This window comes from Macaca fascicularis, chromosome 12 (assembly GCF_037993035.2).
Source record: "Macaca fascicularis isolate 582-1 chromosome 12, T2T-MFA8v1.1".
NCBI lineage: Eukaryota > Metazoa > Chordata > Mammalia > Primates > Cercopithecidae > Macaca > Macaca fascicularis.
In genome coordinates, this window is record NC_088386.1 from 51807241 (window position 1) to 51831348 (window position 24108).

General features: G+C 44.8%; 2 protein-coding genes across 9 annotated transcripts; both read right to left on the minus strand.

The window, feature by feature from the left end:
• Nucleotides 1-2454: 2454 nt before the first annotated feature.
• NR4A2 (nuclear receptor subfamily 4 group A member 2) lies at nucleotides 2455-10697 on the minus strand. Of its 8 annotated transcripts, none has more exons than XR_012421115.1 (8): nucleotides 10456-10697; nucleotides 8627-8750; nucleotides 7256-7943; nucleotides 6371-6500; nucleotides 5893-5981; nucleotides 4717-4919; nucleotides 4152-4209; nucleotides 2455-4002 (listed from the first exon to the last, which is right to left on the minus strand). XR_012421115.1 is itself a non-coding variant. In XM_074009132.1 (8 exons), the coding sequence occupies exons 3-8, from the start codon at nucleotides 7928-7930 to the stop codon at nucleotides 3746-3748; spliced, it is 1533 nt and encodes a 510-aa protein (XP_073865233.1). In that variant the 5' UTR covers nucleotides 7931-7943; nucleotides 8627-8750; nucleotides 10456-10697; the 3' UTR covers nucleotides 2455-3745. The 8 variants fall into 8 exon arrangements, 4 of the variants coding, with proteins under 4 accessions (XP_073865233.1, XP_005573268.1, XP_005573267.1 ...); XR_012421114.1 differs by having other exon boundaries at nucleotides 5818-5981; XR_012421113.1 differs by having other exon boundaries at nucleotides 7256-8121.
• A 7654-nt stretch (nucleotides 10698-18351) lies between these two features.
• Nucleotides 18352-20892, minus strand: LOC107126892 (uncharacterized). The gene is made up of 3 exons (XM_065525501.2): nucleotides 20282-20892; nucleotides 20017-20140; nucleotides 18352-18633 (listed from the first exon to the last, which is right to left on the minus strand). The coding sequence occupies exons 1-3, from the start codon at nucleotides 20811-20813 to the stop codon at nucleotides 18612-18614; spliced, it is 678 nt and encodes a 225-aa protein (XP_065381573.1). The 5' UTR covers nucleotides 20814-20892; the 3' UTR covers nucleotides 18352-18611.
• Between the last annotated feature and the right edge of the window lie 3216 nt (nucleotides 20893-24108).

Consider the following 24108-nt stretch of genomic DNA (forward strand, 5'->3'; position numbering starts at 1 on the left):
GCCAAGAGATTCTCAAGGCAAAGTGAAATTGAACCTTCAAATGACATTCTTGAGTTTGCAAGAATATCTATATCTCCTTGTTGTGCTCCTTGCATGCAGAGAACCAGTGGCCCGTAAGACTTATGACCGGTATTTTTTAGGGGAGGAGGCACCTAAACTATCTAAGAATGGAGTCCAGTGCCAGAAAGAAATACACAAGATAAGGTCGTTGGGTGCCGCTGTCACTGCAGGGCACCATGGGCTCCCTGGGCCGTACATATCTCTCTTGTGACAATCAGTACCCCAAATACTCTCTCTCTCTCTCTCTCTCTCTCTCTCTCTCTCTCTCTCTCTTTCTCTCTCTCTCTCTCTCATCCACCCATCCACAGCGGAAGGCCAGCAGGGCACCCAGAGAAATTGTGACCGTCCCCTGTACGGCAGAAAGGCAGACCTCAGGAAGGAGCAGGCGACACCGCTGCTCACTGCTCACTCGAGGTTTGAATTAAGGGCATCTATCCATAAACTCAAAATGGGGCTAGATAGCAAAGTCTTAAAATTAGACCTTCCCTCAGAGCTGAGAACTGTATGGTCATGTCTTCGGAACAATGATCATGTATTTTCCATTGCTGGAACGATGCACAATAACTGAAATGCTTAAGAGGACGTGGGTAGACGAGGGCGGTATGAAGCCCTCATTATAAAGTTTAATCTCTTTCTGAAGAAGGTCATGCAACGTCTGGCTTTTGGCAATGCAGCGTGTCTGTTGCTTCTTCTCACTTTACTCCTAGAAACATTAGGACAAGAAAAGTCCTCAGCTGCATATGGAAAGATGCAGGGGCAATACATGCGACGCTCTTTACCCGAGCAACTCGGTGCGCGGCCGCGAGTTTGACAGCGACTCTGTGAAACAGAAAAGGCACTAACCAATGTGCAATTTAGGAATCACAACGGAATGTTCGGCGAGCCGGTGTAGTCGGCACGCGGACCTGGTGGAGCGTCCTCCCTGCCTCCTCTGACCCCAAATTCCCGGGAGGCGCACTACCCGACTCCCCCTTGGCCTTGGGTGATGCGCCGACGCTTCCTTAAGGGAGAACCAGTCACAGAGTTCGTTTCTGGGTTCAACTCTGGGGGATTGTGTGACGGAATGTCACTGTCTCGGGGCTGCAGACACCTGGGAGACGAGTGCTGAAGGCTCTGCAGATTCCCAGCATTTCTAAAGAGCCTTTCTCTTTCTCTTTACTTACTGCTTTGTAGCTTTACTTGGGCATAAGATGTGAAAATAAAATGATATGGCTAGTCTCATCTTTTCAAGAAAGTCAAGAAATTGAACATTTCGTTATTATTTAATCTCTTATGTGGCCACCCTATTTGTCCCTCAGTTACCCGGAGAAAAACGCATCTTGTAAAAATAACCTTATATTACCACCGAGACCTGCATTCTCTCTTTTTGCTGACCCGCAAAACGTGTCTTTTAAAAAGAGGAGAAACAAGCGAAAGAAAACCTGAGCGCTCTCGTGGCAATTTACAGTTCTAACTCTGCATTTTAAAAACAATAACACTCTTTGTAAATTTCAGTGACCCCCCAAGGCCATCAGTAATTCACCAGGGTCAGCGAAGGAGACCATCCCCACCTTACCCTCACTATGAATTCACAGCTGCCCTAAGGCGAAACTCGTTGGACCTCATCTGCCCAAGGACAAGGGTTCTGAGCGGAAGCAGATTCTACAGCATCAGTTTCTTTTTTGAAAGTTGGTGCTGGGTGGAATCCGAGAGGCCTGGTTACAACTTGCTTATACTAGGCCCAGGATCCAACACACAGATATTTTATCATGTACCTGAGAAAGTTATAAGGGATAAATTCTGTTCTAAAACTACAAATTGCACCTCATCACCATCCACTGAATGAGGAAAATAAAGAGTTGTAAGAAATACCTCTACTGAGTTCCGCTCTGTGCCAAAGTGACCCAAGGCCCAAAGGGCCTGAACTGCTTAGCCCTTTCTCCATGACCCAACAATTGTAAATGGAGAAATTGGAAAATTGGAGATTACGTACAACACTCCTCAAACCCGTGTTGACTTCTTGAGTCTTAAAAAGATACTTCCTAATCACTGTGCAAGACAAGTACTTGACAAGACTCTGACCTTGTTCAAGTTCAAAAGCTCTTGGGTCTCCAGAACATCTCTCCTGAAAGCTACACTTACTTGCAAAGTTAACAGAAGAGTTGAGATATTCTAAATTGACTCTAAAAATATTGGTCGCCAGACTGGAAAATTCTAGTTAAGAAAAAATATTTTACTGAATTATCTGGATGACTATTTTGGTTCACCTGATTTCTTTTGCCAGAATAGATTTAGGCTGTCAGTTTGAAATTCAGATACTGAATAAGTGACCTATCCCAAATTAATCTCCAACTGTGTAGGTTATGTTGCCATTCAGTCATTATTTTTTCCTGACCCAGAAAGAAGACAAAATTCTGTTCATTTACATGGTTTATTGTTGTAAACATTAAAATTGTCTTTCTCAAAGAAAGAATTTATCAGAAAAAAAATCAGCGTCTCTAACTGTCATACACCATAGAAAAAAAGGCAGTGACTCATATCATGTGCCATACTAGAAATATACAAAGAAAAATACTACAGAATATGGCAATATTAAAATTCTTACTCAAACAAAATAATAAATTAACTGACAATTTTAGACATAAAAAAATTCAAAGTGCTCAGTAATTTCCAGGGAGTTATGTATATTATAAGCACTCTGGAAACAGTCAAAAGCTGCTGCATGCAAGTTTTGTTTAGCTTTAGACAACAAAATAATCAAGATATAAACTTTCTTTTTATCAACATCAACGGTACATACAACACTTACAAACAAGGAATGTTGGACGGTGTTACAAACACTATGTGTCCCTTTTGTCAGGATTTTCTGATGTGTAATACTTGTGCCCACCTATTTTACAATTGAGAAAATGTTTAAGCTCAGATAACTACCAATCTTTATAAAATCTAACAGACTACATAGTGTCTGAAATACTATTTATATAATATAGACATTACTGAAGTAGCAAGTGCCTATAACATTTTCAACCTAGAATCAACATGCTTGTCCCTTTTTATGTATTTATTTATTTTTTTTGCAAACACACTTATCTTTTAGAATTTGTAATATTTATTCATAAATAGGCACAAAATAATTTAAAAAGCCAAACTGCATTGGGTAAATTTACAAGCCTTTGCCTTCTTCAACTCATGCCACCCACGCAACATTTAGTTTTACTATATATTACAGCTTTCTTTACAGCAGAAAACTTTGAAGTATTGTTAAAGGGCAATACTTGTGGGTCCCCTTAAGGTGTGTGTGTGTGTGTGTGTGTGTGTGTGTGTTACATTTGTCTGAACTGCAACAACCAAGCATGGCCAAACATTTCCCATTATACAGTATATCAACCTTTCTTCTGAACAATAAACTGATTTTTAAACTGATAATAAAAAGTTTATACCACTGTATTGTGTGTAGTCCATGTTCTAAATCCAGGATGCCCCGGAGCCAAAATGCCCTTTCAGGTTCTGCCTGCAGGTTAGGAAATAGCAATAGTTTTTGTTTGTTTGTTTTCTTTAGGGATCAAGGGGGCTGGGGGAGGGTTACAGAAATGAGGGGCAGCTTGAGCTGAGACAGCTCACAGGGCTATCTCTGCCCATGTGACTTGCCCCCTCTGGACAGTTTCCGTTATCTTTCCAGTTCCTTTGAAGTGCTTGGGAGGAGGTCTTAGAAAGGTAAAGTGTCCAGGAAAAGTTTGTCAATTATTGCTGGCGGTGGCACCAAGTCTTCCAATTTCAGGTAGAAAATGCGCTGTAGCCCCTGTGTGCAAAGGGTACGAAGTTCTGGGAGCTTCCCCAACAGTTTGGACAAATAATTGGGGCGGTTCAACCCCCCATTGTTGAAAGTCACATGGTCTTTGAGACAATTTACAATCTTGTTTTGCAGTTCTTCCACTCTCTTGGGTTCCTTGAGCCCGTGTCTCTCTAAAGAAAATATAATCAGAAACAAAAGAAGAATGTACAAGACAGTTAGCTAGTTGGCAAAACCAAGGAGAATCTGTGACAAGGGCAAGCCAGGACAAATCCTGCTAGGCAGTTCTGGAGGGGAAGCACCCTGCACCTGCAGTACTGACCTGTGACCATAGCCAGGGCAGCAATGCAGGAGAAGGCAGAAATGTCGATGTTCATATTCTGCAAGTTGGAGGAGAATTCAACAATGGAATCAATCCATTCCCCAAAGCCACGAACGCATTGCAACCTGTGCAAGACCACCCCATTGCAAAAGATGAGTTTACCCTCCACTGGGTTGGACCTGCAATTAATACCAAAGAGAGAGAGGGGAGAAAAAGAGAGAGAGAAAAGCTAAACAACTAATTACTTGAAGAGCAATAAATGAGGGATTTAAGAGGCACCTAATTACTGAAGAGTTAATAAAATGTAGACCAGTGGACCTTGAAAGGGTTTAATTTCATAACAATCAAGAACGCCCCCTATCCCACCTCCATTCCATTCATCCAAGGCTTCTGGGCTTGCTCCTTCCCTTGTCTTTTTTTGTTTTCTTTCTTTTTCTTCCTTTCTCCGACTTTCATTTCCTATTCTTTTTCTCTACCCCACCCTCTGGTTTCCCTTCATCCCTTTCTTTTCCTTTCTTGATTTCTCTCACAGCCTCCCTGGATTGTCTCCTCCCTCCCTCATTACCTGTATGCTAATCGAAGGACAAACAGTTCTAAGAAAGCTGATTCAAAAAGCAGGTCCTGGTCGGCTTTGGGCAGGTCTGCGAAGCCAGGGATCTTCTCCGCCCAGCCCCGGATGATCTCCATGGAGCCAGTCAGGAGATCATAGAATTGCTGGATATGCTGGGTGTCATCTCCACTCATCTGATAGTCAGGGTTCGCCTGGAACTGGAATTTCATTTTAAAAAGCACTTAATGAGGTTCTCTAAAATATATAACCCGTGAAATTGCTAACCCCGTTTCTAGTAGGGGAGCCAGGTTTTTATAACAATTAAACCTCTCTCTGACCAGTAAGGAAATTAGATGTTCCGGGGCAATTAATTCAATTAGGGATGGTGCTACGAGGTCGCTGCTTTAAATATGTAAATTACCATTTCCATACAGACTAAATACAGTGCCATCCAGCCCTGGGAAACGTTCACTCTTATCTCCACAAAACAATTGACACGTTAGTATTCATGCTAGTCCCAGAGTGGGCCTCGAGCTGAGACATCCTTTTTCAAATCTTAATAAAATTGCAGTCGCTACCACGTTTGCTCAACATACTTCCTCCAATTAAAGCCCGCATATTTTTCACAGCTGGAGTAAAAAGGATCTGACCACTTGATCCCCCACCTCACTGCCATTCTTCACACCCTCTTCTTCCCTTCCCTGACCCCCAGACAGGCCCTACATCCTTCCCCAGCACAGTGCCAGGAAGGATGAGGATTAAAGCATCTACCTCTATGGAGGACTGGGAATAAAGTAGATCGGGGAGGGGGGAGTTCGTACAGCCCCTGGATTTCATGATAGAGGCACTGGGGTATATGGAAGAGGAGGGGCGGAGGGGTAGTGGGGTAGTGGGAATTCACACAGCTTCAAACCCTGTGGCATGTCCCTCTTCTCCTTCCTCTGCCCTGTTCTCATGTCTATGACCCCAAGCTACAATCCCTGGCCAGAGCTGTGAGGCATATAGTCTTGCTTGCCTTCTTTACCCCATTGAATCTGAGGGTTAATGGTGGATGTGGGGAGGGGTCCTGCCCATCTGTCGGTTTATCCACATGATTTCCCCCCACCAGCTTCTTACCCTGGAATAGTCCAGGCTGGTCATAGCCGGGTTGGAGTCGACATGGGCCCTGACGAGGGCACTGATCAGACTCACCGGGGGCGAAGGGGGAGAGGGCTCCTGTGGGCTCTTCGGTTTCGAGGGCAAACGACCTCTCCGGCCTTTTAAACTGTCTGTGCGAACCACTGCAAAGGAAGAGCCCTGTTAGCGCCACTTTTCCGAGCCCAGGCCCAGCTGCTGCCTCGGTCCCTCCCGGGGGAAGGCCGCAGCCGCGGGGCACCAGGCTGAGCGGCTCAGGGCCCCACTGCTTGTAAAGCCTTTACTGACGAGAAGCATTAAAAAATGCGGGGTTATTTTATATCTTCCTCCAAATGGGTCGTATAGTTTAAGGAGAGAAGGGCCTGGCGGCTTTCTCTAGGGGAAGCCGGGCAAGCAGGCAGCTGCGGGGTCCTGAAGGCCAGACTGTGGGGGAACCGGAGATCCCCAGCACCGGGAAGTGGAACGTGATGCTAGAGTATGAGCAGTGGTTTCCTAAGGGCGCAAACTGGAGGGTCGGCAGCTCCCCGCTACCTACCTTCTTTGACCATCCCAACAGCCAGGCACTTCTGAAATCGGCAGTACTGACAGCGATTCCGGCGACGCTTGTCCACTGGGCAGTTTTTATTTGCTAAACACACATATTTTGCATTTTTTTGCACTGTGCGCTGCAAAAGGAGACAATATAGACCAAAAAAATTTTTTCTTCTTTTGAAAATCAGGCAACTCGGAGAAAATTTCCGATATGTGGCTGGGGTTTACGATTCCTCCCCACAAACAAACACATACACACAATTCCATTTTATTTTTTTCTCTTCCTTTTCTTTCTTTCTTTTCTTTTTCCTCCCCCAGGGCATTTAACAGAAGAAAATTGATAGCGTTAACATTTGAGCTAACCTTGCCGCTCCTTGCTGTGTTTTATATGCCAAGAGAAGGAGAAGGAGACGCTCAGTAAATACAAATCCGTGGGCATTCATATTATTTACATTCCTTGGAGACCTTCTCTATTTAAAATGATAAGATTATTCAATCAGGATGGCGAAATAAAGAGATCACTTAATTTGACCATAGGGAATTCTGTTCCACTTGGTTAGCTCAGACACGGTTCTCTGTCCTAACCAATTTCATTCTGAACAGGGAAGACAGCTCCTAGCACATGCAAATGACCCTCTTCCAACTCCGGCTCCAGCAACTTCGGGCGGGGGCCAGCCGGGTCGGCTGAGTGCGAGGGGGATGCGACCCTGGCCTCCCAGTCTTTCTGCTTCCCTTTCTCAGACACCCGGAAGTCCCCGCCGCAGCCCGTGGACTCCTGCAGGGTAGCTTCGGTGGACCCCGGAGAGCCGGGCAGTCCCAGGAGGCACACTCCAGGGTCCCGGGCACTAGGGGCTCCCTACCTGCCTACTCCGCTCAAGCCACTGCTCACCTTAAAGAAGCCTTTGCAGCCCTCACAGGTGCGCACGCCGTAGTGTTGGCAGGCCGCGTTGTCCCCACACACAGCGCACAGCCCCTCGTTGGAGGGGGAGCCCCGCGACGGCGGCGAGGGCACCTGCGTGTCGAGCAGCTGCGACGCGTGGCCGATCTGCAGGCCCGGGAAGCCCATGGACGCGGGCTTGCGAATGGGGTTGGGTACAGCAAAGGTCTGCCCATCCACCACGTGGTGGCTGCTGGCGGGCTCCGGGTTCATGGGGACGTGCAGGGGCCCGTCGAAGCGCATCTGGCAACTAGACACCGGGGTGCCAGGGGGCGATTGCTTAAAGGAGAAGAGGGAGAGGCGGGAAACTGGAGTTTTCCTCTGCTCGATCATGTGCGTAGTGGCCACGTAGTTCTGGTGGAAGTTGTGGAGAGACCCCGGGTCGTCCCACATGGGGCTGTGCTGCACCTGGAAGCCCGGGGTGGTGGGCGTCGGGGGCGAGGAGGGCTTGTAGTAAACCGAACCGGAGTGCGGCATCATCTCCTCAGACTGGGGGGGCAGGTGGCTGTGTTGCTGGTAGTTGTGCATCTGAATGTCTTCTACCTTAATGGAGGACTGCTGTCCGGACAGGGGCATTTGGTACAAGCAAGGTGGCTTGACGTCGTAGCCTGTGCTGTAGTTGTCCATAAAGGTACTGAAGCTGGGGAGAGAAGTGGTGGCAGTGATTTCAGTGTTGGTGAGGTCCATGCTAAACTTGACAAACTCTGGAGTTAAGAAATCGGAGCTGTATTCTCCCGAAGAGTGGTAACTGTAGCTCTGAGAAGCGGGGCTGGCTCCTTGAGGCGAGGACCCATACTGCGCCTGAACACAAGGCATGGCTGGAAATGAAACAGGGTGATACACACTCAGCCTGGTCAACTGAACACTTCCTCCCGGGCTCGGGTACACCTGGAGCTACACCGGCAGCCCGCGGCAGTCAGAGAGCGTGTAGGGGCGCGAGAGGAAGGGCAGGAGAGGGAGAATGCTGCCGAACAACAGTGTAGGGTGTGGAAAGACTGACCAAATAAAGACCCAGAGCTAAAAAGCTACTGAGGGTCCACATTCCTAGGTATTTCCAAACATCTCCTCCATACCACCCCCCACACCTTTTTACAGTCAATCCCACTCAGATGAGCCTCTTCTCTGAAGCTCAGATTCAGCAGTCTCTTTCTAGAAATGACCATCTAGAAATGAAGTTGAATTTCACAATGAGAAAGTTGTTCCCCAAGGCGATGGGTCGGGCAAATCTTAAGTTACAGGGTTTGCCAAGAAGATCGCCTTGTCCTGTTTCTTGATGTTTGGGGAACTCCGGAGAGTAAAGGAAATAAATGAAGTTGCACTAACCTTCAGCCGAGTTACAGGCGTTTTCGAGGAAATTAAAGGTGGACAGTGTCGTAATTCAATGAAGGACAAAGTTTCCAAGATTTTTAGAAAAGCAATGGGGAGTCCAGCCTGTCCAATCTCCTCCCTGAAATACAGACACAGGAAGCTTCAGGGTATCTTCCTGACTGAGATTCAACTGGGCATATGTAGACTCACCAGGCAGGCCCTTCCATGCCTTCCCTGTTCATCTCATTGGAAGTGAGTGGGAAGCCTTTACCAAACACAGCACTTAAAATGAATGTATAAAAGAAATGACTTGAAACAACAGAAAATACTACCCATTGCACTGTGTAAATCCTTGCAGAGAGAGGATCCTGCAAGAGGAAAGTTAGTCCATGAACTCATTTAACATTTATGATGTAATGAACTGGCCCCTTTGCTACAGTGTAGGTGGAGAGGTCATTTCCATCTTAGGTTAATTCAGGACCTGAGTATGAAGACTAGAGTCTGAAAATACAGCATTGGAACCTTCTCTTGCATTTTTTTTTTTTCATGTGGTGAAATTGCCTTTTCTTTTGGTAGAGGGGAAGAAAGTAGAAGTCAAGAATATAAAATGAGAAAACAATCTTTCCCCTTATAAAATGTTAGAAAGACCTTGACTGAGAAGGCAATTTGAGTGGAAGCATCCGCATTTCTAAAGTGCTCTTGACAGAGCACTGGGATTGGAGCTGCAGACAAATTGATGTTCACTTTTCCAGAAAACTTGTCTTTCAGCATCTTTAATGGCCACAAGGTGGGAAGAGGGGACCCTACTTTTCCAGGAGTATCTTAGGTCAATTGCAGAGAGGGGACATACTGCTTATATGGTATTGGCACCAATATTAGAAGTGTTTCCCAGAACAGCAAGACGAACACCTTCCCCATAATGCCTTCCACGATCTGCCTTTCTGGAACAAGGCATTCTTGTGTCCTAGTAATTTTCAGATGTTCCCACTTAGAAGGCATTCTAGCGCACAGACAATCTTATTACTAATGAAAAAGAAAGCCAGTATCCTCTCTTTCTATTCTTTCCCCTCCCCCACAATCTTGCTTCATAGTGGTGGTGGGGGTGGGGGCGGGGGGTGATTACCCAGAAAAAGCAGAAAGGAGACTCGACTTCCACAGCCCTTAGAGATATTCCTGTGTTGGATATTAACTCCCTGGTAGCTCCACAGTTTCATAACTGCACTCTTTACATATTCATATTCTCTCTCTCTCTCTCTCTGTCTCTCTCTCTCTCGACACATTCGCAAACCCAAGGACAGCATATGTCAAAACCAGAAATTTCAGACAACTTAGTAACAGGACACTCTACCAACACCACCCTTACTCAACAATACCCGGGAAACATCGCGCGCTGGCCAGCCGCGGAGACACAGTTCCCAAGCAACGCATAAACTGAAGAACTTTCTCTCCCTGTCAGTTTGTGGGCAGCTTCCTTCGTATACACAGAACTTGGAGTCTCCGTCTTCACAGGCCACAATCAATTCCTCACTAACAGCAAACTTTGCTCACATTTCCGCGGGCTAGTCCTCAGCTCCCAAACTGTGGAGTCTCCCTTCCACGTCCACCAATGAGGAGCCTGGAAGCCTCTGTCGGGAGCCAACTCCCCACTAGTGCCAAAGCCGGAGTTCGAACAAATGCCCCCCGGTAACTACGCGCACGCACTCCCCATCCTTCGGTCCCACTCTCACTAGAAGCCTCTGGCTCCCACTTCCAAAGAACCTATCCCACACAAGTGGAAAGAAGAGACGTGCAAAAGAAGGAAGAAGCATAAAAGAAGGCGAACTGCAAGGGCTGCATCTACTCACTTAGGAGTTCTCCGCGTCTCTCTTCATTCATTCAACTCTGCCGAAGTGCAGTTCCCTCTGGGAGGCTGGGCGCCGGGGTCGGGGAGGGGTGGGCGAGCTGGGCGAAGGGAGCCCGGACACCTCACGCAGGGAGGGAGTAGGGACAGGCGGCCGGCTGGACAGGCAAAAGGGACCGCGGAGCTGTACGCGAGCCGCCGGGCGGACTGGCCCTGGCCGCCAATGTGCCTTTGTTTATGTGGCTCGCGCTGCCGCTGCCAACATGCACCTAAAGTCTCCGCGCGTCAGCGCGCGTCAGCGGCCCGCCGCCCAATCGCCGCGCCGCCGCGCTCCCTGGACTCCTGGCCCGCGCTCGCTTTGGTATATTTCCGACCTGACGTCACGAGCAGGGCAGATTTTAAGGTGGGAACCGCTCTGCGTTCACCTTGGTAGCCAGCTTGGGTGGTTTTTGGTGTTTTCTTTTCTTTCTTTTTTTTTTTTTTTCCGAAAGAGGTGTGACCTCTCCCAGGTCTGCGCAGCCCGCAGTGCCGCGACACTTCATTTTCCCCCAGGCCCCCGCGCCCTCGCAGCTGCTCGGCCGCTCACATGTGGGGAGGGTGCAACAAAAGCCCAGGCGGAAGGGAAGGCCGGCGTGGGCCAGGTAGCACGCACCTGGAGCTGCACGGAATGGGATGTGCCTTGCAGCGCCCTAACCTCTCCCACCCACCTTCGTCACCCCCTTAGCGGAAGAGCGTACAGATGTCCCATGACACGAGACGCTCAGAGGGCTCACGCAGTTCGGGTGGGATTTCCCTACCCGGTTCATCCCCTTTTACTCCCTTTTCCTGTCCTAGGCCGCCTCCTCTTCTGGCATATATTCATTCTCATTCTCTCTCTCTCTCCCTCTTCCCCCTACTCCCACACTCCCATCTGAAAGGGAATGGGAGTGGGGGTAGGGCTTATTTTTCTGTGTTTCCTTATTTCCACGCAGTGCCCACGTTCGATGGAGGACGTGGTGCGTGGGGTTGGGGGGGAGGAGAGGAAGGGGAGAGGGTAGACAGTGACCGTGACCCAGCTCTTTAGAAACCCCAAAAGTCAGAGTGAAGCGTCGCGCCTTTTCCTTTCGCAGACAATGCAGCCGAGCAGCAGGCAACAGGTGCGCCTTCTGCAGAAAGATACTCTGATTCCCACCTTCTGCAAACTCTAATACTTTCGATACTCCTCGGTGCCCACCAACTTGTACCCCTTCCACGAGTTTTAGAGAAATAAATCGACCTTCGTTTGAAACACAAGGTCTATCACAGCCTCAATCTTAGAACCCAGAAAGACTGGACAAGAAAAGCGAAGCGGGTGGGGATTGGAGACAGCGTCTCCGCAAAGCGTAAGGTGTGAGCCTACAACCCAGCCAGGAGAGGGGCCCGGGCGGACTGTGGGAGCGTGTCCCACCCCCGCAGCCATCCGAGTCGCCGCTGATTCTGCTTTGCAATTCATTTCCCCTCGCCAGGCCGCGGGCGCAGGGAGCTTTCTAGCAAAGACAACGCCGCGGCTCCGGAGGGCAAGCTCCCTCCCCCAGTCTCCCGGCCGGAGCTGGGCGGGCTTCCTAGGGCTTCTCCCGCGGGGCTGGAAGAGGCTGGGCCTTGAGAGGGAGAGTTCGGAGCCGCCCCCGCTTTTCTACTCGCGCAGAGCGTCCCAGCCGCCCCTCCTTTCTCGGCGTGGCTCGCTTCCAGGCCGACGGGACCCTTTTGCAACTTGCCCCCCTACTCGTGTTCTCAGTACCGGCCGATGGCGCCGTGGAACTATTCGGGATCCCGGGCTGCTCAGCCCTAATCTGCAGCCCCGCCTTTGCCTACTCCCTGCTGCCCCCAGCTCGCCGGTGGCTGGGGAGGCGTTGCCAACAGATGTCCTGCGGCTGCCCCAGGAAGCCGCGGGCTCTTCTGCGCCGCAGCCTCCGGGAAACCTACGTGACCACCTTAAGTTTCCCCCAGATGTTGCGGCTGCCGCTACGGCTGCCGCCGCCGCCGCTGCTCGGCGGTGCCCTAGCAGGCGCAAGAAAAAAATAAAACCAGGAAGTGGGTGGGGGGGCGGGTTGTGGTGGCGGGTAAGGGTGTGTGAGTAGGGGGATGAGGAGGGGAGGGCGAAGAATAGCATATTAGCATGAGCTCGGTAGCGTCAGCGCCCCGTGGGCAGAAGCGATTCCATGCGAACGAAAGGGAAAAAGTGAGAGTTTGGAGAGCCGGGGAGAAGGAAGGGGGTGGGGGTGGCGGTGACGCAGGGGCGCAGGCATTGACGCACCGGCCAGGCTGGGCCCAAAATAGCAGCAACACCAGCTCAGAGGCGCCCTCCCGGGTTCCCTTCCCCTTCCGCGAGAGAGCAGGGCGCGGCCACGGGGAGCTTTCCTTGATCCCCGCGGTGGGCCAGGCTCCCGGCCGCTATTTTCAGGCAGTCGGAAACTCAAGCACAGGCACGCCGGGGTGGCAGTTATTATTTTTTAATATAGTCCTAGGAAAGCGGGGGCCGGGAGAACTTTCAGGTTGGTTATAACCACCAGCCTCCATACACACACTCCCGTCTAAGTAGATGCATTCACTCTGCACGCTTCCCCCTCCCTCATTGCCATAAAAAACATTCAGTTTAGGTTGGGTTGAGCCTGGGACAATTTGAAAATGCCGTCCCAGGGAACTGAAAAGTGTCCTGGAGTTCTTCAAGTGAGCGCCAAGGAAGCCAAACATTGTAATGTGATGCGTTATTGTTTAACAGCAACCTGTTAAAGGTGCGGCTTCCTGATAACAGCCTTTGTCCAAGTCTTAATGCCACCAAGAATGAAGGGTCGTTTTCACAGCAGCTTATTATAAGAATTATTATTAACTGGGAATGGAGTGATTATATATAAAATTAAAATGAGAGAAAGGGGAGACCTTTCTTATCTGTTCTATCATCTGTGTAAGAGTTCTCTCCTCTTCAAAGTCCTATTCTGGTTTCTGGGAAGCTTCTACTGTTTCTTAGGAAGACACGCCGGATGTAAGGCTGTTAAACTCGTTTAAACCAATTTTGAATAAGCTACTTCTTAGGCTGGGGTTTCTGTAGGGCCCGGATGAGCTGGGTTGGAAAGGATTCAGCATATAGATCAGAAAGTGTTTAAAAAAAAAGAAAGAAAGAAAGAAAGAAAAAGGCCACCCTCAAAACCCCAGACTACAGTTTTCCTCACCAGATTCTAATGGGACGATGTCTCAGTAGCACCGCCAATGTGTGTGTAATTGACTGATCCAGTCAGTAGGGGGCCTGACTCCACAACGTTCAAGAGAATAACACACAGACACACACACAGACACACACACACACACACACACACACACGCTATTTAAGCTAAACTAAAGAGAAGGCTGCAGGCCCAAATATTAATGTTGTGCTGGAATTCATAAATAACTAAAAATCTTTGATTCTCTTCTATTTTCTCCAAAAGGGAAACAGTTTTAACACATGGGATTAGGGTCACAAAAGATTTTCTTTATTTCCTCCTGCTCATGTTTAACTCACTGTTAGGTCACAGAAGGAAAAAATCAAACTGGTAATAAAATCTCTCATTTTATCACCAGCAAGTTCAAATGGCATACAGTTTGGAAAAATGAAACCATGTTTTAAAATCCTATGATTACATGTTTAAATAAATTATAGTTTAGAAGGAGATTCCTGTGGGTATATTTGCTAGTACATAAGAGAATGCTTTTGTGCCCAGAGATTTAATTACACATATGGAATCAAAATGTAGAATTGAACAACCTTTCAGAAAATGTTAAAACGATGCTTTAGGCTAAAAGAAACTGAAATTCTGCATTTATATGACTGCAACCCTTCAAGATTCTTGAACATAAATAGTTCAAGTAAAGTATTTTATAACTCAATTAAAATGACAATAATGGTTTTTTCAGGCCCCCGTAGCTGATATAACTTTAAACTATTGCCATGTATAAATGTGTAAAGTTACCCCACAATGAAGGTTATTTTCTTAACAATTTTTAAAATAAATGGGAGTAAAAATTGCTCCTATCTTCTTTTGAAACCAACTGAAATAAATTAAAAAGCATTACTATTAAGAAACACTATTGGATGACCACAGAAAACATTTAGGGAGGTAATGTTACTATATTACTTTTTATGATATTAACCAATATTAGGTAGAACATATTGGTACATGTAAACATATTTTCATTAAAAATCAACATAAATAATACATATACTCACATCTAAACCAAAGTATTTTATTTTATGCATGGCTAGGCAGATTATATTTAATAAAATTGAGCTTTTGGCATAATTTAGAAAGCAAACATGAATGTAATCCCATAGGATTTTCTATTTTAATGCATGGGAAAGAGGCCTTTAGGGATTTATTTCACCATTCTTCCCAAATGACTTCAGAATAGACCTTACAATGCAGATATAGTGAAACAGACATACCTGTTATGCTGTAAGAGTGGAGGCAACTATAAGATTTTTCGTAATAAAATTACTTAGTAGAACCTATTTTTAGCATTAAAAGACATATTTTAAATTACATTTGTACAAACTCATTCACAGCATTCGTTGCCATTGGGCACTAAGTCACATTACTGATAGAAGAAATACATTTTCACTTTGAAAAAAATCTGTTTCTGAAAATACAAATTAAGTTTTTACTTCCGAAAGTTTTTTTATTGTTTTGCTTTTGCCATTTCATTTGCATTGACAGGATATTAATTGACCAAATTGTTTGTTCCTTTCTCATAGGATGGTTAAAGAATAAATCTATTGCTTTGTTAATATTCACATTTTGGGTAGTTGTAGCTTTTATTCAGTATTTCTCGGCCGATTTTTACCAAAAACCACTTAACACAAATACTTTTAAAATTATTTCTTACTTTGATACAGAACTCAGTACAAGAAATGTGTAAAGATGTGCAGAAAAAAAAACCAGCATTCTTTTTTCTAGAAGCATCTTCTTGTAAATTAAAATTATGAAACTGAACATATGGTAAAACCTCATGCCACTCAAACAGTATTTTGCATAATAAAAATCCTTCATTTTTTTGTTAATACTTGACACACAGTTACCATCTCCTAAATACTTGCTTTAAAATTAACCACTTAATATTTTCTTATTTAAGAAGTATTTTTTATTAGGCAAAGAAGAATAACTTTGGTTTTAGATTTCATTGCTAATTTTAGTAAACATGGGCATCACTAAAATGTACAAAGTCCTAACAGACAGTGTAAAGATTCTGAAAATAAGTTGCTACATGCTAAGAAAATATCAAATATCTGCAAATTCTAAAAGTAGTTAATACCATTAGTAACACTACCAGTATTAGATAGCATTTATTTAAACTTAGATAAAATACATACATTTTGCAAGTTTTTATATGTAAATCACAGCTGGCTAGTTTTTGTTCTATCTTTTATGATAAAATAACCACTTTTGATTTTTTCCTCAGACTAATTGGTGGATAGAATGTCTCAATTTAATTTACAAAATGAAGGTATTGATAATATTGCAACAGAGACATATATGCCCTTTTCCTCATCATAATTCTGCAATTATCAAGCCTACAATTTTAACACTACAAAAGTAACTTAAAGCAAGGACCCTTATAGTGATAAGTAATAAATCTAATTACCATATCCTTTGAATAGATGTAATATAAATTTCATTGCTCACTTAAAAGTTCTAAAGTTAACAGCATAAACTTGAAGTTGAGTAATTAAGTAATCCTTATATAGACACTTATTAAAGTATTTATACATATTATCTTAAATCTACATCTATCATTTTGCCAATTAAAATTAGGACTTTAATTGCAATTAAGTAATTTAATTGCCAATTGAACAGCAAAATTGCTAAGTGACTAATTTTAATGCCTATTTTAATTACCAATCATGACTGGGGAGGGAGCTAATCAAGTTACATCAAGCAGTACCAGAGTAATGATGTGAAAAAAAAAAAAAAAAAGGTAGAACAAACATTCAAGGCTACATGCTTCAAAAAAAAGAAACATAAATTAAATAAATGCAAACACAATCCCATAACTGCATAAAATACTGTATTTCAGTATCTCAATACAGAACATGAAAGGAAACAAGATTAATTAAAGAAGCCCCTGTCAATCTTCAAAGTAAGGACAACCAAAGTCAAATTTTATATGGTATTTACATGGCACCCATGCTAATCCAGATAAAAACAAAAGCTGTATACAGCCGAGAATAAAAGGCTGTTTCCTGCTTGGCTGGTTAAATATTTGCAGACTGGCAGTTAAAAAATAAATCTTAAATGAAATACCATAAAAGAGAGAAACAAGTTTCCAAATGCAACAACGTGGATTTTGCATTTGAAAAGCCAACAGGGCAAGTGCAACAGGGCACTATACTCTTTCCTGGTTGTTCCTCTCAGCCACAATCACTTGAATGAAGACTTCTACGAGAGGCCTAATGCCTATCCATAGCTGTCCCATGTTACCTTGAGAAAAACAGACTCCTGGCCAATCTTAAATACTTAGCATGGGGAATATACCTAATTCTAATAGTCTTTCTTCATTCAGTTAGAATAAACATGCACACTCAAGATAAAGGCTGAAAACCAGCAGGCAACCAGAAACACTGGTGAAATTTTTCTTGGACAACACAAACATATTTTCAAAAGTTTTCATATTCAGACTAATTCTCAGATTAGCAATATGGAAGGGCACTATTGAAAGGAGGAGGTGAAGCTGAGAACTCAAAAAACAGAAAGTGATTCCCTGTAGGCAGTAACAATTCTAGTACTTTCTGACTATAGGGTTTCCCTTGGCAGCCAGCCACCTCATTTAGAGTAACAATGGACATCCATCAAATCTTCATTTAAAATAAAAGTCATGCTGCAAGATACATATTTTATTTTCGTTGTCATATATATATATATGACATATATATATATATATATATATACACACACACACCAAAAATATACCTACCTATGTCTACAAAAGGGTCCAAGATTATTAATGAAATATATGTAAGCCTATAACTTGATGAAAAGCATATCATGCGGCTTGGGGTTTTATTTACTAATGGACTTCAATTCTGAAATGAAGCACAGCAGGACTTTCGGCCTGGCTTTTGAAGAAGGAACACTTTAATAATCACTGGGCCTGACAAAAGACTGCAATATCTGTTCATGACAATAACAGCTTTATAAAGCAAGTTCTGTGTGACTGATTAAAGGACACACTCACCGCCTATTCACAAGTCATGGAGATGGAGTCATTATTGACAAGCTCACCATCACTACTGATCATGTTTAAAACACATCGAGTGCTGGTACTACAAAGAGAAATAAAACCTCAGCCATTAAAAGATTTAAAAAACAGCCCCAGAAAACAAGATTACCATAACTTATGTATATCTTAATGTGTTCTGTATAAGATTTTCTCCTATATACACACACAAAAGATCTTCTTTGATAATAATTATCAAAGTTATCGAACTAACTCAAGCACTAGGTAACAAATCAGCCACTACAAAAGGGGGGGGAAAAAAAGGAGAAGCATTGTCTTATAATTTCACAGTAATTCTGAAAGGACATGATATATAGACAAACTTTCAAAATGTTAACACTTTCTGAAACTTGACATGACTGAAAGTAAATACTTTTTCAGATTGTTCATGCCTATTTTGGGCATTCTGCTAGTCATTAGTTTACATGAATTAATGTTTACATAGTGCCAAAAGCGAAAAGTTTTAAGTGTGTCTCTACCTTTCAAATATCCTTTAGTAGGTAAAAGTAAACATAAAGTTTAGAAATTCTAGTAAGTTATTTTACTTTTTTGCCCTTACTGTCTTTCTGTGTGATCTATCTGTATTAGTGAATAGAAAATAAAGGATACAGTAAAAGACAACCAAAGACAACCACGTTTATAATCTGAAAGGCAATCAAAACATTTTATTAGTCACCAGGATATTTAAAAATGACACCTGTGAGATATTGCAGAATCAATCCACTAGGAGAGAAACAGCAACTTAAGTATGCCGTCACTGACATGTTGGGAGGAAAAAGCAAACTACCAGTACCACCATGTACATGATTCAAATTAAGCTACATAAATAGTGAGTGCATGGGGTTGTGGATACAGAAACTGGTTCGCTGAGGAGGTGCTACTTACATTTCCTGCATTTCATATTTCTGAGAACTGTCTTCTGTAATTTCCAAAGTGTAGGAATGGTTGAAGTTTGAAAATAAATGGAGAATTTCAAATAGTTAATGAATAGATTTAGGAGCTATACTGAAACAACTAACAGAAAATACGTTTTCCGGAGTCCTTTAATTTTGTATGCTTAAAAGTATGGTATTCCTGAAGATGGCTAATTCTTGTTGAAGTAACTAGCTCTGGAAGTCCTATTTTCCATTTCTCCACACTTCATCTATTAATCGGTTGACTGGCAATTTCCGACACCACAGTTTTGCTAAACTTTATAAATTTTGCTTCGTCCAGAGGTAGGAGGGGGAGGGAGATGGGCAATACAGAAACAGATTTTACAGCCAGAATATGACAGGGCCCCTCGAACTACAAATAGATGTTGTAGAATTTGAAATGTAGCTCTGTAGCTCAATTTATACCACAGAATTGCGAGATGCTATCTTCCTGTTGTTATAACGTATCAGGTCAAGGGATATAAATTGTACCAGGTAATTCATTTTGCTGTTCAGAGAGTCATTAAGTTCCTCCCAGAATATATGTGATTGATATCCCTGGAGGTGAAAGGCTAAAGGAACCATATGGCAACATGTTGCATTCCGTATGCTATCTGCCCATCCGTGCTTAAGCTGTCATTAGCAACATCTGTACCTTACGGAAATCCAGCTGCGCCGACGACGGCTGACAGAATTGTACTTGGGGGGGAAATCTAGCTTAGCGCCATTAACTTGAGACTTAGAGTCTATCTACCAGGACGGATGGAAGCTTTCACAATTAGACGAGACGACACAAATGCTTTATTAAAGTTTAATTTTGAACTCTCAATTAGCGAAAGTGCATTACAAATCGATTGTAATTTCCTAGAAGGTACAGCAAGTTCTCTGCCTGCCTGCCACGTGAGAGACGCTCCAGAGCAAGCTTCCCCAGCTCCCCGCAGCAGAAAGGGGATGGTTCAGAGCCGGTCTCCGCATCCCAGGAAGTCCCTAAAATCCGCGCCAGCCCCTCCTCCCGCAGGGCGGGGGCGTCCACGGCGCGAACCCGCCAGAGATGTAGGGGGAAGTGTGGGGGGCTGGTCCGCAGCCTTCGAGGGGTGGGGCGACAGGAGGGAGCGGCCGGGGGAGGAGAGGCAGGCAGGCGGGCGGCGGGAGAGGGGCCTGTATTATCTCGGCTTCTCGGGAGGAGCCTCATCTAGTCAGTCACGCAGGAGAAGTTTCTCTTTCGCTCTTCGCGCTACACACCCAGGTTGGCTTCCAGCGCGCAGGCGAGGGGGGCGAAGGAGGGGGGACCAGAGTCCCGGAAGGAGCGCCCGGCGTTCACACCCACCCCTACTCCCCTCCTCCCGACCCAAACAAAGCCCCCCGACTCTAAGTCCAGGATACGTTACCTGCCCGGCGCTCCCGGCCCCTCGGTCACCGCATCCCCAGCTGGACGCGCGTGGTACGGGTCCCGCTCCCCGGGGCTCACAAAGTGGTCGCCCCCGGCTGGATAGATCCCCCTCTCTCGACATACTGGGGCGGTTTTTGGGATAGAGGGAACACGAGAAGTGAAACCGGAGGCTGGGGCAAGGGGAACTTACAGATAAAATAGAAAAAAAAAAAAAAAAGCCCACAGGGCCCGGGTCCTGACCGGGGGCGAAAGAGGCCTGTTACCTTTCGGGGGCTCGCGGCCGACAGAGCGGGGAGCCGGGGAGTCGCCCGCCCCCCTCCCCTGGCCCCCGGCGGCGACAGCAGCTGCACACACAGAAGCCCATTGTCGCCGGCGCCCGGCGCGCAGCCCCGCGGACTCGGCCCCGCGGCCAAGCGCGTCAGCGGCCCCGTCAGCCGGGCCGGGCTCCGTGACGCGCGCGCAGCCCGCGCTATAAATAACCAGCCGCCGGGCGGCTCGGGCGGCTTTCCAGTGACGCCGGGGCCGAGGCGCGGGAGGAGGAGGGCGAAAGGAAACAATAAAACCGCCCGCCAGCCTCCCAAGCCTCCCTCCTCCCTTCTCGGGCCGCCCGCGGCCCTTCGCGCCGCGCTTCTCTTTCCCCGCCCCGGCCCGCCCTGCGGGGAGCGCAGCTCGCCGGTGGGAAGGAGCCAGGCGTGCCGGCATCCCCGAGTGCTGCCGGGGCCCCGGGCGGGAGGGGTTTTCCACGCATCCCGGGATGGCGAGGTGGGAACTTGGCGACAAGTTTAGCGAGGGCATCGCTGTGTTCCTTTCTAGTTGAGTTAAAATGACCCGATGCTTTTCCCGCTCCGCCACACACCTATTCTAGTACAGGTCTGATGTGTTTTTGTGGTAGTAAGTCCTCAACCGAAAATAAAAGTGAAAAACCTCTCGTTTGCAAGGTCAGCATTATCTTAGGTTTTTGTGGGGCCAGGCTTGCATTAGTGTTTTCATTTGGGGTGTTGGATTATAGAAAGGGTGCCCCGTGGAAGCGGCGCGGGCATGGGTTCCAGGACCCACGATGTCAGCTCCGGTGCATTTTACAGGTCTTTTTGCCGTAGAACTTAGCGTAGGCCTGAAACACGGCGTAAATGAACTTTCTAAAAGTCGATTTTCTCAACGTTAAAGAGATGACGTTTTAACTATGGACCTTAATAAAGGCTCCCACTTAAAGGGGGCTTTCTCTGTAGGAAAGTATTCATATTTTTGTGGAGACTTTCATTGCTACCTTCCATACTCAGGCAATTCTGTCACACACCCTGACACTTGTCCTACTCATTAAGGTAGCCATATACAACTGGAGGCAGTCTGTTTTCTTGGGACCATCAATTAGTAGACTGTAAAACTGTATTTCGTCTTAAGCAAAATGTCTCAGCTATATGAACATGTTTTCTGAGGTGCTGATATAGATATAAATTTGCAGATGCAAGCAAGCTGTTGCAGTGACTTGCATGGGTAGAGTGAGTTACTAGTGTTGGAAGAAGTAGTTCTTAGTTCTCTAGTGAGGCAAAGTGGTATAGTAGAAGGTTCTCTGAGCTGGGGTTTAGAAGATCAAGAAATTTGAGTTTTAATTATGTGTTCACTGTACTTTTCTGTGCCACCTTGCAGAAACCATGGCCTTTCTCTGCCGCACTTTCTTCATTAAAATTAAGGACTGACAGTTCCTTTTCTACACTAACATTCTAGGATGTTAAAGGATATTGTGTCCAGGGATAAAGTTTTATCAAACAAACATAAGCACCCAGTGTCTCATGGGAGACAGGTAACAAATGTAGATAAATTTGATATTCTGACATTTTAAAATTTTGTACATCTTAAAATATATTAGGGCCACTTCAGGAAAAGAATGAATTAAAATATACCATTAAAACTATTTTAAAAGGAAAAAATAGTTGTCACAGTCTGCCTCATTTACAGGACAGCAGACATATTTACAATCTAATGATGTCACAGGCCCTTTCCAACACCACGTTTTCTCATGTGAGCAAATGGATTATGGGTAGCAAAATGCAATGAGACCACTTTCTCCAATTTTGCTCCCATTTCTGGTTTGTGTAGTTTTTAAAAGGAATGTTTCCGTTGAAAGACACTGAATTGTTTATCACTAAGTGGTGTTATTGAGACAAGGGAAAGTTTTCTGATTTATCTTGTCAGTCAGAATATGCTTTATTCTTTTTTCTTCAGGTTGGTGAACGCAGAAAACATAAAAGTGGCAAAAACAAGTTTAGAGCCAAAACATTTGCTTCACATAGACACCACCAAAGTGTGATCACAACGAAAAGTTAACCAATATTTTTCCAGTTCCAAAAGCACATCTGTCTCTCTTTCCCATAAAATGTTTGATATGTCTGATTTAACTTAGCCTTAAGGTTCTTTCTTCTGCTCCTTATAAAGAGGTATTTTTCTTTCACTGCTATTTCCCTGAAACACTGAACTTCTCTCATAATTTTAAATTAAAGCCTTTTTGCTTACTTCTTATCCCTTTTTAATGTGATCAGTTCCATTTTCCATTATCCCTGCCCTTAAAATTTTAATAGAATGAGAACTAGCATATATTGGCAAAATTTGAAACATGCCCAATTTTAGAGGGGAGGGAGGAAACAAGGTTAGCTTTAGAACCAGTAGAAATACAGTAAAACAACCAGTTTCCTCAAAACAAACAAGACCAAAAAAATCATAACGAAATTTGTGAAATAGGGGACTGAAAATATGGAAGAATTTTTTCTGGATCTCGTTGATAACATAAAGCTTGTTACAATTTTTCAAACATAGTGAATGTTTTAGAATGTGAACATTTCCCAATCTTCTGAAGTTTCTGTCTACCTGAGGTTAAATCCTTTGAAAGACTCCTCTACAGCAACAGTATTGAAGAATTTATTAGAGAAACTACAGTGAACTCTTGCCTTATTACTCAGTTAATCCTGATCTATATTTAGAGAGTGGTGCCAGCCAGGTTGAGGCTTCAAAGGAATGAGCACAAATATTTACCATATCCTGTGCAGTAGAGTTTTGGTGATTGAAATGAAAATTCATCTTGGAAAATATCACTGAAGTTATAGTATAAGCAAATCTCAGCAACCTTCAAATGGATAAATAGAAGGTTAACAAGAAAAGTGATGAGGGATTCTCAGTATTCCAAATGAAAGAAAAGGGACAACTCAGATTTAGGAGTAGGAGCCTTGTTCATTTAAAAGGCCAATACATTCAGGCAGGCAGTGTCTTAAAAAGAAGGTTGACTAAATTCAAGAAAATTACAGGGCTCCCAACATCAGTTAAAAATGTGGACATGTACACATATAACCAGCCCTTCTGACAAGGCTGTCCTGATTTTAATGGGTAAATGCCTCAAGCTGCCCAGACTTTGGTATCCCATTGATGGGAGTCACTGCAAACAACTTTGTTGTTCTAGTATAAATTATCAACCTCCAACTAGGATTTGTTAACTATGAATTTTTAAAAATCCTTTGTGTGGGTTTAGGGTCCTAGACTTGTTTGCCCTGGAGTTCATTCCTGGTTCTTCTTTCCCCTCCTCTGGTCCATATCACAGGGACGCTAATCCCTGCAAGCTGCATTTCCAACCCTCCTTGCCAGCTGGTTGCCAGCTGGGTTTGAATGGGAAGCTGGAGGAGGACAGTGGAGAGCTGGAGGGTGGGAAAAGTTAGGATGTTCCCCGCCACACTGCCACACTCCAGCTCCGGCCAAGTGACCCATGACCTCTGACCCTGTGCCCCGGTATCACAGCCTCTTTCCTTTAATGTTCTATTTTGGAGTCATAGTGGCTTCATCCTTTTGAAAAATAACTGTCTCTTTTTTGGTTTCTTAGCTCTGTTCTCACCTGTTTTACAAATTTATTGAATTAAATTATCCCTATGTTAAATACTCAGAGCAGTTTCTGTTCTGATTGGAGCCTGAATCCATATATCCCTTTGACAGGCATTACTGGACCGTATACATGGAAAATTCAGTCATTCCTTGAATTCCTTTTACTAGGAATTCTTTTTTAAAATGTGCTATTTAGAAGTGCTAATAAAGGATTCAGTCCTTAGAAAAGCAG

What these genes read in the sequence shown, in the direction of transcription:
- LOC107126892 (XM_065525501.2), bottom strand. Translation starts at nt 20,813, where the DNA reads ATGCCCTCGCTAAACTTGTCGCCAAGTTCCCACCTCGCCATCCCGGGA. An exon ending in CGGCCGCGAGCCCCCGAAAG is followed by an intron (nt 20,141 to 20,281) that starts GTAACAGGCCTC and finishes AAACCGCCCCAG; the next exon opens with TATGTCGAGAGAGGGGGATC. An exon ending in GGGCCGGGAGCGCCGGGCAG is followed by an intron (nt 18,634 to 20,016) that starts GTAACGTATCCT and finishes TGGAAATTACAG; the next exon opens with AAGACAGTTCTCAGAAATAT.
- NR4A2 (XM_005573209.5), bottom strand. Translation starts at nt 8,119, where the DNA reads ATGCCTTGTGTTCAGGCGCAGTATGGGTCCTCGCCTCAAGGAGCCAGC. An exon ending in GCTGCAAAGGCTTCTTTAAG is followed by an intron (nt 6,501 to 7,255) that starts GTGAGCAGTGGC and finishes CTCCTTTTGCAG; the next exon opens with CGCACAGTGCAAAAAAATGC. An exon ending in TGCCCTGGCTATGGTCACAG is followed by an intron (nt 4,003 to 4,151) that starts GTCAGTACTGCA and finishes TATTTTCTTTAG; the next exon opens with AGAGACACGGGCTCAAGGAA.